Source organism: Theobroma cacao, chromosome 10 (assembly GCF_053813885.1).
Source record: "Theobroma cacao isolate CCN51 chromosome 10, ASM5381388v1, whole genome shotgun sequence".
NCBI lineage: Eukaryota > Viridiplantae > Streptophyta > Magnoliopsida > Malvales > Malvaceae > Theobroma > Theobroma cacao.
Genome location: NC_142648.1, coordinates 4041464 through 4057293, shown reverse-complemented (window position 1 = coordinate 4057293; position 15830 = coordinate 4041464). Strand labels below are relative to the sequence as shown.

Here is a 15830-nt window from a genome sequence, read left to right as displayed (position 1 = left end):
TTCTCAATTCTCAATTTACATAGCCCAATGACCAATTAATGCCTTGTTCATAAGCACATTGAAAACCTCTGTCACCAAATTGAACAAGAAAAAGGATAGCAAACACCTCTGGCTAAGTCCTCAACCCCATTTTAAATTGTCTCGTAGGTGTTCCATTTACAAGAATCGATACAGAGCTATGGATATACATGGCCTCATCCTTTTTCTCCATTGATTTCCTAATCTCATATTACACATCACAAACTGGAGGAAACCCCAATACATGATTTGTTTGCATTTAATGAATGCAAACTAATTGTACTCTGCAACCTCCTCAATCACTTGCCTTAGACGATTTGCAAGCACATTGACCATAATTTTGTAAACACTATCCACTAGACTAATTGATCTATACTTATTCAAGGCATTTAGATTAGCGCATTTAATAATGAGTGTAATAAAGTAAGTATTAATGTGCTCATCAAAGATGCAAGATCAAAGAAATCCATCAAATAACCCGTCACTTCCCTTTTAATTGTCTTCCACCAAGATTTGAAAAAAATTAAAATTCAACCCATCTAACCCTGGTGTCTAGTTACCATCACATTTTGAATCACCTCCCACACTTTCTCTTCAGAGAATGACCTCTCCAAAAGGTAGCTGTCTGTTCCTAGAGAAACTTGAAGTTACATTCCATGACCATAAGAGGTTCAACCTCACTATGACCATATAAGTCCTCAAAAAACTTTGCCACTTCCTCTTATATAAACCTTGGGTTTTCCACCACTTTATCTTGTATTGACAACTTGTTCATGAAGTTACAACTCCTCCTAACTGAAGCCAATGTATGAAAAAATTTAGTATTCCAATCCCCTTTTAAAATCTACTTCACTCTCGATTTTTGCTACCATGACATCTCCTCCGCCCAGTAAAACGACCATAACTCCGTCCTCAATTTCCAAATTTCCTCCCTAATATTCTCATCCCTTGTCCCCTTGCTGCCACCTGACCTTCTTCTCTTAAATCACCTCATCAAGCCTTGTGATTCTCTCGTACATGTTCACAAAGGCATTAAGGTACTTAATGTCAATGAAATGCTTATAGAACTATTTATTATTGGATATTATTTTCTCTCCTTTGTACCTTGATCTATTTAACGTTCTGATTTATCCAAAATAAAAAATAAAAAATAATGGTCGTGAGTGAGAGAGATTACTATCCAAATCAATCCAAAACATGAATTAATCTCGTTAAAGACAATAAGGCATAGCCAAATATGCATTCGTGTAAAAGAGACAAACTTGAGCGTTGAGGTTTAGTTGTAGAATTTATTGACACAAGATTATTTTAATACAAATGAGTGGCCTAAGCCAATCAAAGCCAAAGATCCCACCAATTGCAGATTCTGCTGCATCAAGAAAAACATTATAATGAAATTATAAAATTGAAAAACAAAATTATGATGTAATATCTTACTAACTATGTGCATCTAAAATCAAATATACAATTAAAATAGGTCGAATAAATCCATGAATTTATAATCTCTTAGTAATAAATTGGTTCTTATTGTTCAATCCAAGGCTCTATATCGACCATACATAGACTTTTGGAACTATTCCTGCTTATATTTAGACTTTCTTATACTGTGTCATTGGTTATTGCTATTTTTGGTCTCCATCAAGGAAGTCAATATACTGAAAAAATTAAATGAAATTATAAAATTAAAATCAAACTAGAGTATCAAGTATATCAACGTAGACAGCTGCCGCCTCCCTCCACCGCCCCCCCCCCCCCACTTCCCCAATGTTGATTGAATGCAATCAAAGGGTGTTAAACGCAAGTGACAAAATGAAGATAGAATGATCTCAGCCATCCAAATTTGATAAAAGGGATTTCTTCTAATTCTTGCCTTTCATTTATTGCATCACCCCAGGTTCTATTGATGACTGGACTGCACTTATTAAAAGTATTCAAGTGGAGAAAAGAAATTAATATTTTTGCTCCAATGATCGCCATATATAAAGGGGTTTTTAGCTTAACCTCAAACTGATATCTCTCTTCATCGTTTTTCTCTTCCATTTTTCCATTTGATGTTCCAAGAATTCTGATGGATCATCATACAGATGAAAGCTTGAGTGCATAAATCCAATATATATATATTTAAAGATATATCGAATATATTGCTCGAGTGATCATGAATTTTTGCATTTCAAGCTTAAATTGTTTCTCTTTCTCTTCTTCTTCTTCATCAAAATCGTTTTCGAATCATAACGAACAAGGTAGGTTATGGGAGTTTCAATTTATCCATATTTTCAGTCTTTTCATATTTTTCTTATATATATCTTAGCTTGGATATTTTTCTTTTTCTTTTTTTTTCAAACTAATATATATAATTATAAGAGTATACAATGTCAAAATTTCCTCCTCCTTTTCTCTTTTTGTAATCCAACCTGGGTTCACATTCAACTTTATCAGTCCCAAGAATGCAAATATTGCACTTATCCAATAACATTATATAAATATATATTTTATGTAATTTACATATATATATATATATACATATATAATATTCCATCAAGTTTTTTTATTAAATTTCAAACCATTGAGATTAATACTTGAGAGTGGAAGAAGTAAGAGGATAGGCCAAAACAATAAATGTTATAGTGGTGCTGGTGCAATGTCTAAGGGGAATGAATGCAGCCTTTTTCTAATAGCAATAAATATACATACAGGATTTTTTTTTTCTATTATTAGATTTTAAAATATTTTATATCTTTTTAAGTTGACTTTATATATATATATGTATATGTTATTCATGCCTCATGGGTCACATCATCAATTATATTTTTTATTTGATTATTTTTAAAAATAATATTATTTATTTTATCAATTTGGGAGTTTGATTATGCGATAGTTTGTTAATTTGGCCAACTACTCATGGCTCCAGATTCTCAAACTCTTCGAAACCTTCATGCCTTCTTGTATGATGAATTGAAAATCACCACTGATGGGTTTCGATCTTCCAATAAAATTGGTGAAGGTGGATTTGGTTCTGTCTATAAGGTAGTTTTCCTCCCTTTTCGTACTTTTTTCTTCTAAAATTCATTATTTTTTTATTTTTTTAAAAAAGAAAATCTCATATATTAATTAAATTGAGATTACACAAATGTAAAAGAACTTATAATCATGACAAATACCTATATACATTACTTAAAATCATATCAAATTTATTTTTTTTCCAGACTTACCTCATTATAACTAACCTATCATAACACAATTGATTTTATTTGTCGGACTTACATCTGACCTGATATAATTGACTTTATATCATTGTTAGCTGGTTTTCATTAATTAATCACATTCTTATTGGGTATAATTAGTGGTATTATTTGGTTATATCATATTATTGTGGAATTTTTTTTAATTATATCATAGACATAGAGGGAGAAAAATTTGCATTTTTCTATTTGAGCCGCCTTGGTGGGGCTGGAACCTTTCCACTCTCATGGACTTCAAACGTAAGCTTGCTTTGGCTAACAATATTGTTGTGATTTGGACATTACAGGGGAGGCTCAAAGATGGAAGAACAGTGGCTGTTAAAGTGTTATCAGCAGAATCAAAGCAAGGAGACAGGGAATTCATGTCTGAAATAGTCTCACTATCCAATATAAGCCATGCAAACCTTGTTAAGCTCCATGGTGGCTGCATTGATGGACCCTCTAGAATTCTTGTTTATGAGTACATGGAAAACAATAGCCTGGCTCAGGTCTTGCTAGGTATGCTCTTTTCTTTCTCTTTTTTACATACATAGAGAAGCCCGTTGGGCTTGAACAGTACAAAATAAAGTAAATCTTTGATGATCCCTCGAATTTAAAATCTCTATCCAAATTCAGCTTCATATTTTACCGATTGAACCAAAAAAAAAAGTCCATATTGTTAAAAGAATACTGCAATGACTTAATATATGCATTTGTTTGATTTTTTTTGTAAAAAATGTTGTTCTATATATGCTAGGAGGGGAGAAAAATAGAGCAAACCTTAGCTGGAAATCAAGGAAAGAAATTGCTCTAGGGATTGCTCAGGCCCTTGCCTATATTCATGAGGAGGTCAAGCCACATATTGTGCATCGAGATATCAAACTTAGCAATATACTCTTAGATCAAAATTTCACTCCCAAAGTTTCAGATTTTGGTCTTTCAAGACTATTTTCCGAGAATGTCACTCACCTTAGTACAGGAGTAGCCGGAACATTGTAAGTATCTCTTCTTGTAAGCAATATTTCAATTACTCCCCCTTTTCCCATGAAAGTTGTCATAGTTTATTTAACTCTTTTTTTGTTTTAAATTATTTTATTTAAATCTTTGAACCAAGTTTTTTTCAGATATATAATTTTTCAAAATTCAATTGAAATAAAAATATTTAAATTAATGTCGGCCAAAATAGAAAGAAAAAAAAAGTCAATGTGACAACTTTCATTTAGGGCAGGTGAGAATTTTCTTTACTCTTGGAACAGAGTGGCTCGAGATTAAGCTTCTCTTCAATTCAGAAAAGACTTTAATTTATTTTTCTTTTTTCATTTTAGATAAAAGGGTTTCTAATTAACGCTTTTTTTTTTTAATTATTTTTCGCTTTTGTATCAAAGTGGGTATCTTGCTCCAGAGTATGCTGTAAGTGGACACTTGACACGAAAATCAGACGTTTATAGTTTCGGAGTGTTACTTCTAGAGATCGTGAGTGGACGAACAGCAATAGACTTCGATGTAGAACTAGGAGAGTTCTTCCTCGTTGAGAAGGTATACATTCTTAATTATTTCTACATTTATGAGAGATAAATTGAAAGGTTGAAAACAATACTCAATGTTAGTTTTCTGTCTAATAAAAAATTAGAGATTTGGTTGACATTTTTTTGTAAATTTTTATTTTTATTAATACAGATTTCAATGCTTTTTTTTTAAAAAAAAATTACACGATAAAAAGTGATAATTCATTCGTTAAATTTTTATAGGAGGTAAATGTAACATTTATTTGTAATTTCTCAATTCTAAGTATATTGTTATACCATTAAAAAAAACCAATAACTTATTTTACTTTTTCATCAAAATATATGAATATAATAATTTTTTTTTTATAATTAAGGGAGGGAAGATTCGAACCTTATTCTTTAAGTAGAGGATCATGCACTAACTAATGAGTTAAATGCTCTGGTGCATATGAATATAATAATTAAGTAGTTAGGGAGCTTCAATTTTATATCATTATTATTATTATTATGATATATTATTATGTTGTATTAAATTTATATCTGTCTATGACAATGATTGATTTTTTATATATGCAGATCTAGCTCTTATTTTTATTTTTTCGTGTTACTCTCTTTCTTTATATTTATTTATTTATTTATTCATATACATATATTGTACCAAAAATACATTAACATTAGTAAAAAGAATAATTAAAAAAGCACAAAACGGAAGTGGAAAGGGCTCACCCACTAGCAACAACCTCAAATTCTAGACCAGGCTTCAATAACTCTGTAATTTCATTTCTTTTTCATTTCCTTAAATTAATTTTCTCTTAATTAAGAGGGACAAAGGGACAAGTCTAGTATCCTATAAATTGCGTCATGTTAATTAATTAATGGGACAATTTTATTATATATATATATATATATATATGTATTATGTTGAGAGGATGACACCTTAACAAACCTTTTGATGATGATATATATACCTGCCCACCGTCCAAATTTTTTTGCAGTCGTAATGTACATAGTGGATTGAATTTTCTTTGTCAATAAAGTGACTTTTGACCACATTTTACATATACAAGAAAGATATGGCAATGAAGACTTCTGAGCAAAATCTTGTAAAGGTGAAATCAGTGACCATTCTTTTGTCCATTCATTCGTGGGGTCTCACCGATTGGTTGCTCATCCACCAATTGCCGCCATCAATTAGACATTTGCATGTTCACAAGCTTGATTTGTCCTGAAAAGCAAACAGATTATTAGAACAAATACTGTAATGAAATTAAATCATGCTTTAATTGATTAATTCAATGCATGCATGCAGGCATGGGAGATGTACAAATCAAACGAGCTGCTGCAGCTGGTGGATCCTGTGCTGAAAGGGAGCATCTCATCAGAGCAAGAAGTTGTTCATTTCCTCAAGGTGGGGTTGCTGTGTGTGCAAGAGAAATGTGGGCTTCGGCCTTACATGTCGAAGGCGATTAAGATGATGTGCGATGGAATAGACATGGATGATTTGCAGATATCAAAGCCAGGGCTCATCACCAATATCATGGATGTCAAAATAGGAAACAGACGTTCCTCATCACCAAGCTATACCAGAATGTTAAGCCCTCGGTTACATACTAGATAAATCAACTAGGATTTTTACATTGATTTTCCTTAGTTATCTCCTTTTTTTTTTTTTGGTTTTTATTCCAACTCATGATAGATTGTAAATAGTTTTTTGGGGCCAAACCCAAAATACCAATGTTAATTTTTGTGGAAATTCACCACCGATTTTATACATTATAATAAATCTTTATACTCAATATACATGGAGAAATATTCCAAGCAACACTATTAGTATTCGTATTTCTATATATATCCACATTCTGAAGCTATTTTAATGGATGTTTTTTACTTCAAAGGAACATAACAAGTAGCCATATCATAACACCAGATTCTACAGCACCCCTATACACCCAACAGGATTGTAATCCTACGATAACAAAGTAACCCATGGCATCTCACAGATAGTTAAACCCCAGACAACCTAGAAACAAGGTATAAGAACAAGTAGCCCATATTATCCTCCCCATGCAACAAAGTCCAATATGCCCAATGAGGCAGAGAACCGTACGAAATAGCACCCTTTCCCCACCGAACTTGGTCAATGAATCAGCAAAAGGTATTATCAGCCTTCCTCTGAGTCATAATCTCAATCACTTGTAAGCAATTACCAATAATATCATCATAATTTTCTATTCATGGCCTTCCTGGTGGCTCACGAACACATGACAAAGCAACTCTACAATCATTTTAAGGCCAACATAAGGAGAGGAAGCAAACATTTGCAGTGCATGTTTGATAGCTATTAACTCTGCATGGTTGGAATCCTGCAGTCCGAAGGGGTCCAAATAAGAGTCCCACAACCGACCCCCCCTCACACGGTTCCTCAAAACCCCGCCGCATCCTGCCAAAACCCCACGATTTAAATGGGATTTGATACGAATTCCAAGGTTTAATGACAAATGAGTACTGAAAACAAAAAGGAAATTTGGATCTATCATTCCTAAGAACAATACATAACTTAAGCCCTGGTGTACGAATCAAACCAAATAAGGTTTTGAAGTTTTAAGCATCAAAGAAAATGATGTTTAGATTCCATTGCTCATGAATGATCTCCAACATTTTAACTAAAAAAGAGAAACATGCATTTTCGAGGAGTTAAAGCTAATTAAAACGTTCATCTTTGATCTGACAGAAAAAATAATAATTAAGCTCAATTTTTGTATTTTAATTATTTCATAAAAATAGGTTAAGCCCTCCCATTTCCCTTTTTTCCTTTGAAAAATAGGCTGATTATATTCAATGAAAATAGGAATGGCAGCGCCTCTAAACCATCATAATAACCAAGCTTATTACCTCCACCTATACACCCTTTACTATAGTTATCATTATCGTATGATAAGCGATACATATCGTACAATATGCTACGATATTGATAAAAAATGATACATATTTATAACTATATCGCATTTGATCAAATATCGAAAGTGTATGATATGATACGCGATATATGATACGATATGAGAACGTATCATATGATATAGTCAATACACTTTTTTATAAGTTTAATTGTAATTAATTATTAAAAATTTATTTTTTATTATTTTTTTGAGTTGAAACATGAAAAATTATATTTTATGAGTTTCAATCTTTAGATTTTAAACAAAAAAATACTAAAAAATCAAATTTCCATTTAATTTTAACATGATAAATGTATTTATTTTTTAATTAATAAATTAATATATAAAAAATATATTTTATTTAAAAATCTAAATTATTAAGAAATATGTTAAAATTTTAAATTAAAAAAATTATCATCTTTTCAATTTACATCCTAGAATCTTCAATTCTATTAAAAAATATAATTTTTTTCAATTTTTCTTTATTTACATATATAAATGTTATTTATAATTAATTTTAAAAATATAATACTCGATACTAAAAATAAAATTTTAATACACGATACGTACATCGATTTAACAACTATACTCTTTACATCTATACTCTATCCAACCCCCTTCCCTGTTAGTCCTGTCATGTTAGAAACAAGTAGCTGACCCCATCTTTTGCTAGTTGATCAGTCAAGTCATATGGCTGCTACTCTGAAAGTATACAAACTCAGTTTGCAACATCTATACACTCAGCTTCTAAGGAGCAATCTTAGGGTTGAGGACTCTCCATTAACTATTAGTCGAATAACTCTCAATCAATCAACTAACAGTAAGAATTAGACAACATTGAAATAGCAAAGACAATGAGCACACTTTCTTTTATTCTTAACTATTGTTGATGAATGTTTTCTACTACGTCTAGCATATTATCATGTACTAGTATTTTATTTTTTAAATAATAATTATATATGAAATATAAATATTTATAAAGTGTAAAGTTAATTGTTTATAAATAAAATATAATTATATACATAATAATTAAAATTAAGAAAAGCATTTTTAAATGAAAGTCGTTCAATACAGATAATATTTTTATATATTTATAAATTAAATAAATTTTATTAATATTAGTAATAAATCTATTAAAATGAAAATTTAAGAAAATTTAAGAATATAATGTATGAATATGACCATTTTCAGCAATCAGAAAGTGTTTCAATATCCGTACTTATACAGATCATTACAGCTTATTAACACATATTTAAGCTACTTTCCACAAGTGAGGTATCCAAGAAAAAAGGGCAACTTTTTAAAATTAAGACACCATTTCTTTTTAAATTTTTTTTTGGGTGGGGAAAGAATTGGAAATGCTCATACCCAAAAAGCACTAAGCAGCGGGATATATACCTTTCTAAATAGAAGCTGCCAAAGGAGATTGAAGGAACAAGTAAACTTTTAATTTCTTTCAATATGAAAAATGTGATCATTGATTAATGTGCATAATTCTCTACCCCAATTCCTACTCACTTTTCATTCAGTCAAACTTAATGGATTCTGGCCTGGTTCTCTAATTTTGGAGGTGGATTGGGTGACTAACCAAATATTATTCAGATATTAATTACTTGGTTGAAATTTTTTTGGCTTTTAGCTAAGAAAGAAAGGGATGATTTAAGTGAGAAGAGAGAAGAAACCCTACTTCCAAAACTAAGAGATTTTTGGGCCACTTAATATCTTTAATTCTATTTATCTCTGCCCAAATTGTAAATAAATTTATGCTGTATGGATGCAAATACAGTTGTGAACCTATGAACAAGGCTAGGGTACTTTTCTTGAGCCTAAAACATTGACTTTACATATAACGCATGTCCAGTCCCATAAGCTTTATCCTGTTTGTAATGAGTAATTACTGACTAATGAGAAACTGATCAGTGTTTTTATTATTATTTTTTTTAAATTAAAGAAAAACTACATGAGTACATTCCAATAGTTCTTGTTTACTGTTGAGATCAGATAACCATTATGTGACATATGGTACTATGCTTTACCTGCATGTGATCAAAAGAAGAAAGTATAATAAAGAACAAAAAGGGCTGCAGAATTCATTATAAAGAAAGAAAAAAAAATCGATCTCAAATTCCTGGTAAAAATCAACAAGCTTTTGGACTATTCATGTTGAGTTACCCAATTATTGATAAGACAGGCAATTATGTAGATGTGCCTGCCTTAGTACAAACAAAGTCACCCAATAGAAAATGCATGTAATCATGCCTTTCAAAATTTTCTTTTGGAGACATGAAATCATTTGAAGAGCCAAAGATAATTCTCCCAAACCAATTCGTACCCAAAATAAATAAATAAATAATTCCCTTCTTATTCCTTTCAAAATACCCACCATGATATAGGAATTTTATATTGTATTAAATAAAAAAGAATATAGAATCTGCTTTCTAAAAGATGAAAAGTGGAACTTGAAACAGCAAAACACATTGAAGACTAGGGGGCCCTCCAATAGGTTGCCTAATAGGGAATTCTTTTTTTTTCTTCTTTTTTATTTTAAAATTCATAGTCCCAATTGCAAAGCCCTGATCAATCCAGGAGAATGTTCTCTCATTAGGGCTGTGAATAAAAAAAAATTGGAATGATAAATTGAAATCATTAAAACTAGCTACTAATTGATTTCAGGAGATCTCTCCAACATGGTCCCTTCGTTTCTGCCTGACCCAATGTTCTTTTTGACCTGCTTTGACCGTATAGCATTATTCCCTATTGGCCAATCAGAAGGAAAGACTTTGAGGCCTGAGGAAGTGAGGCGGGTGGTCCAATTTATTCTCTCTCTTTATTTTTTCTTTCTTTTTTGCATCAGATTCCCCCACCACCCATGATCATAATCCTCTGCACCTGCTTTTCACAAACTTTACTTTTGCCCCCAGAATCCATTCTTTTCTTTCTTTTTTTTTTTCTCTTGAAGGACTGATAAAGATATAGAAAAAAGGGGACAAAGAAAAGGAGAAAAGACTAAAACCTAGAGAGGAGAATCTAACCAACCTGAGATATATGAGCTGAGAAGCCAGCCTATCCCTAAACCTGTCTGTGCTGTGCATATACACAAACGTAAGCCTTTTATTCACATTTCATACCTGGCTGCAGCTAATATATATATATATAAATAAAAATTCATTGTATAAAGATTTGTTTGTTTAGGCTCTCTCCAACTTCTGGCATGGGAGGACTAGTGATTAAATGGCTGGAACCAACTTTCTTGGGTTGTTGATAAGATAAAAAAAATAAAAGAAATAAAAACTTTGTTAAAGGCTTAAACTTTGATTATATTTTTTAATCTTCCTTCTCTATCATATATGTCAAATGAATGGTCTAAAGCTAAAATGGGATTTGTTTGTTTTCTCTGCTTCTTTTTTAGTAATAGAGATTTGAAGAGAGAGAGAGAGAGAGAGAGGATTAGCTCAACTAGCAAACACAAAAGAACTTAATACAAAAAAAAAATTTGGAGAAGCTTGCTCTTACATGTTTTTTTTTTTTTTGAAAAGCTGGGAATTCATTCACATTTCAAGAAGACGCTCTTATATGTTTGAAACATGAACTTTTACTAGCTCTTGTAATAAACTAACCCCCAGGGTTTAGGTTTAATAGGGTTTTAACTTTTATTTTATACCATTAATATATGTATATATTTAACTTGATGAAAATGTTAACCAAACGTAATTTGAAAGATAAACTATATTCTAGCTAATCCCATTTAATACTTCCATTATTTTCAATCTTTATTTCCTATTCTTTTAAAAATATTGTATATAATTTACTTGAGCTCTACTACTAAAGCTACATGTAATTAAAATCACAAAGTTGAAAGAAAAGTGAGAGGAAAATGGAAAAATTAATAAACCCAGTTTTTAACTTTACGAGTTCTTTTTGTTTTGATACAAATTTAGCAGATAAATGGAGCTTAATTTGCATGATCACCAAAGAAATCCAGCTTTGTTAAATAAATGAAGAACTGGGTGTTTTAAATTTTGTTAAATTTTAATTAATAATTTTTTAAGACACACTGATATGGTTACCAGAGATCACATGAAAGGTCCATCAGACAAGAGTATAGTACTGAATAACTATTTACAGGATGGATAGGGCAGCTTATGTAAGTATGTATAACTTCCATGTTGTCAGGAACAGTTAAGATTTTCACTGCAATTTTAAGCAACAGATTTTTATATGAATATAAGGATATATTTCCCAGATTCCTCGTTTCAAGTGTTGTGATTTGATATAAGGCTCATGGATATTACATCAAACCCATTTGTTAATGAAAAAAAGTTAAAAGAAAAAACAAAAGGAAAATCAAAATCTTCCCAAAAAGCTTAAAGAAATTAGTCTGAGCAAAAAATTTCAGGCAGGCAACATACTCAGTAGGCATCACATCAACCCAAAAAAAACCCTAAAATATGATACAATCATTAAAGGAAGAAGAGGAAGATGAAGTGAAGTACCTTTCGAGTTTCAGAGAAGAGGGGAAAAAATACCTTGGAAAGAAAATTACATTGGTACCCTTTCAGCCTGTGAAACCAAAGAAAAAGAAAAAAAAGGGAAAATCCCTGCAAAAGAAAAATATTCATGGACAAGTATATATACATGGAATATATGCATGGCTCCTCATACGCCATCCACGGAGACCATCGATGCTCGGTGGGCTCTGCAAATGGCATACAGGGAGCCAGGCACATATATACACGGATGCCATGATGATGCCATAAACATATGCATGGTGCATGATATAAGTATATGTATATTGTATGCATTTCATGTCATGGTTATGCTTTGAATGGAAATGCATTGAGTACTGCACGCTTTGGGATGATGCAGATGATCTCCAATATCTTCACTGGAGGCACATGGGGGAAGAAGAAGAAGAAGAAATTGAAGCAATGGTACTGAAAGTGAGAGGAAGGTATTTATGGAGGAGAAGAGAGAGATCTGAAGGCAAAAACAAGCTGGGTCATAATCAAATAAGGAGTGAGGGAGCCAGGGAGAGGGTGTTTTTTTTTTTATGCAACTTTCCCAAAGCCCCACAACTTCTTCAAACCCTTTGAATTGGCATAAAACAAGCAAAGAAGTGGCTAGAGTTGAGAGTTAGGGCAAAGGGGGGGTGTGAGAGCTTAATTTTTGTGGGTTTTTTTTTTTTTGGTTTTTTGAGAGGGAAAGAAGGAAGATGTGGGGTTGGAGTTGCACCCTCCCCATCTTGGCCACTAAATATAGACACCCAAAGAGAGAGAAAAGAGAGCAAAAGGGAGAGAGAAATGGTGGGTTGGGTTACTAACCACGCAATTTCCTAAGCTAACCTTATGGTGTTTGAAATCTCCTTTTCTGGGTCTTAAAGCAAAGGTTGCTTTTCTATTCTGAAGCTCATTTTGTCTGGGAGTGTTTGGAAAGACATGGATTCTCTCTATCTCTCCTTCTACCACTTCCTATCTCCTTTATTTATTTATTTATTTTTTTTAAAAAAATAAAGTAGTAAAAAAAAGAAAAAAAAATACCATAATTTATCTTCTTTGCCTTTCCACCATCACCCCTCCTCTTTCTTTTTTTTTTTTTTAAACTTTTGCTTTTTAATTATACCATCATTTTATATTTGCTAATTGATTACACACTATACTGCTACTTTGTTCATGAACTCAGATTCTCACTTGACCATTTTCCTTTTAGATTTTTGGAACAATCCATGTTACTCTGCTACCTAATTTCTCCTGTTCTTTATGTCCATTCACCAACCAGCCCCATATGCTTAGTTAAATATCCCTACAATAGCTGTGATGTAAGCTATATAAACAAAAACTACATATTTGTTTCTTCCGATTCATGGGCTTTTTTCCTCAAGTAAAAAATATTTGATTCAATGATCATGCATCTCTTTTGAAATACTAAAATAGAGGAAGAGAATTTCTACAAGAATTGGGATATATATCATATTTTAATTCCCCTTCCAAGGGGTTAAAGTACTCCTTATTATCATGACATATACAAAAGAAAAAATAAAAGAATGGAATTTAATATTTGGATAGACAAATTTAGCCCCATGCTGATTCGAAATCATGATGTCTATAGGTGGTACTTGACCATCTGTGGTCAAGTCGTTTTTGTCTCTGTTTGTTTTTTACATAGAAAATAAGCAATTTGTTTATATTCATGTTGGATAACTTTGTGGTTCACTTAACATCTCTCTCCCCACATATTTACCTTAGTTTTTCTCCAACCTAGTTGATATGATCCCTCTCTTTCTCTGATTCTTTGTTGGATTCGGTTGTTCCTCTATGGTTACTTTCAACCCCATATGAACTTTTAACTTATTTACCAGCACTGTGAATATATCCCCATTTGTACATGACTGACTAACCAAAGTTTTCCAATAATACTTCTATCCTTATGTGATCCTTCTACGAATGGTCAATATCTTCATGAGAATCTTTTTTTGTCATAGTAAGGCCACCAATAGAATTTTAGGGTTGACAATAAAATCACAGGCTTTTTTTTTCTTTTGTCAGGCTTGAATTTGTATATATTTTTCCTTACCACATTCTTATTAGATCTTGTTTTTATGTTTAGGTCACAGTTGAAGGTCATTATTGCCTGGAAAAATATCTTTTATTTAGAGTGTGTATAGTTAGAAAATCATGTGAACATGTAATAATGCTAATCAATGCCAAAATAGCAACAAGATTAATTACTATATTTGATAGATCTCACTTCAAGTGAAATATATAAATTTATATTTAATAGATTATTAATATATAATGTTGTGCCTTGTTGTTGATTCATTAGTGGAGGTGTTTATTATGTGATTACATGGTCTATAATGTAAATTTGGTTTTTAGACATGCTTATGTCGATAGAACCTTGATGGGTTCTCGTCTGTATAATTTGTTTTGACTATATATTTGATTTTAGCCCAAATTTTGTATCAACTTCTATAATACTTAATAAAATAACCAGATTTTGTTGAGTAAAAAAAAAAGAATCACATGCTGCTATCTTACTAATAAAACAACTTTGAATTGAGATTTCTTTGAAGAGGTGATTCATGACATTTGTTAATCAATATTAGTATTAAAGATTTCATTTAAAATTTCATATTAAGTAAATCTTTTTCACATGCTAGAAGTTTCACTTGAATTCAGAAATAAAAAAAAAGGAGGGGGCCGGGGAGGGGGTTAGGATGAAATGGATTGACATAAAGTTTTAAGTCGTTAGGTGAGGATCCAAAAAAGTTTCAAGTATTTATTAATCTTTAACAGCATTACTATGATGAAGTTGATGGGAATGCCTTTTGTATTTGTCTGCTGTTTTTCCCTTTTGTGCTCTTCCATCATTGCTTCTTTGCTTAATGGTTATTATGCTTAAAGAACAAGATTGTTCCTTTGACTGTCAACATATAAGATGATTAAAGAAATTTAATGAGCATTGTTCAGTGATCCAAATGATGTACCCTACTGTACATAGAATTTACACAATCATGCAAGGGGACCAGTCCTTTGGAGATGTTGGCCTCTTGTTGGAGTGGAAATTGGGAATATGTCCTTACTCAATTTATACACAACATCTTTACATTCTTTTCTTTTCTCTCTCTCTCTCTCTCTTTTGATTTAGTGCTTTGTTGCTTGCAAGGGATGATTTCACATTTGAGTTTTCATGATCAAAATTGTGGATTTTGATTAGAATTTTTAGCTAATTTTTTAGGAAAAAAAAAATCCCTTTTCATATCTTATGGGATTCTTGAAGAAATTCAAATATGAAAGAAAAAAAATTTACATATATTTTGAACTATAACATGATATACCCAATAATTTCCTCATCTTATAACACTACTTCTACCATATCAAGATTTAAATTAAAGTCTAATCAAGTTTTAATCATTAAAATATTGTTTTGAAAATAAAAAGAAATTAAAAAATTTTGAAAATATCAATTTAAATCTGTTACTATGAACGATCTCGTTGTAATGATAAACACTAAAAACAGAAGACACCGCCTTTGAAAATTTAGATATACAATCTGATCCCCCAACTACATAATCCCAAAAGGCAAGACTCAGCTTAGATAGGAAGAAACATTAATCATTGAATTTGAGTTGCTTTTGACTTTTTTGAGTCTAATTA

The 15830-nt window shown here is 31.4% G+C and overlaps 1 protein-coding gene and 1 long non-coding RNA gene across 3 annotated transcripts; one reads left to right on the top strand and one right to left on the bottom strand.

The window, feature by feature from the left end:
• Positions 1-2078: 2078 nt before the first annotated feature.
• LOC18586380 (putative serine/threonine-protein kinase) lies at positions 2079-6509 on the top strand. The gene is made up of 6 exons (XM_007009752.3): positions 2079-2258; positions 2927-3042; positions 3545-3755; positions 3994-4231; positions 4622-4772; positions 6051-6509. The coding sequence occupies exons 1-6, from the start codon at positions 2174-2176 to the stop codon at positions 6357-6359; spliced, it is 1110 nt and encodes a 369-aa protein (XP_007009814.2). The 5' UTR covers positions 2079-2173; the 3' UTR covers positions 6360-6509.
• An 89-nt stretch (positions 6510-6598) lies between these two features.
• LOC18586379 (uncharacterized) lies at positions 6599-13000 on the bottom strand. 2 transcript variants are annotated; one of them, XR_016023226.1, is made up of 2 exons: positions 12171-13000; positions 6599-7181 (listed from the first exon to the last, which is right to left on the bottom strand). It is a non-coding gene; the product is annotated as an uncharacterized LOC18586379 (long non-coding RNA). The 2 variants fall into 2 exon arrangements; XR_001929637.2 differs by having other exon boundaries at positions 12204-13000.
• Between the last annotated feature and the right edge of the window lie 2830 nt (positions 13001-15830).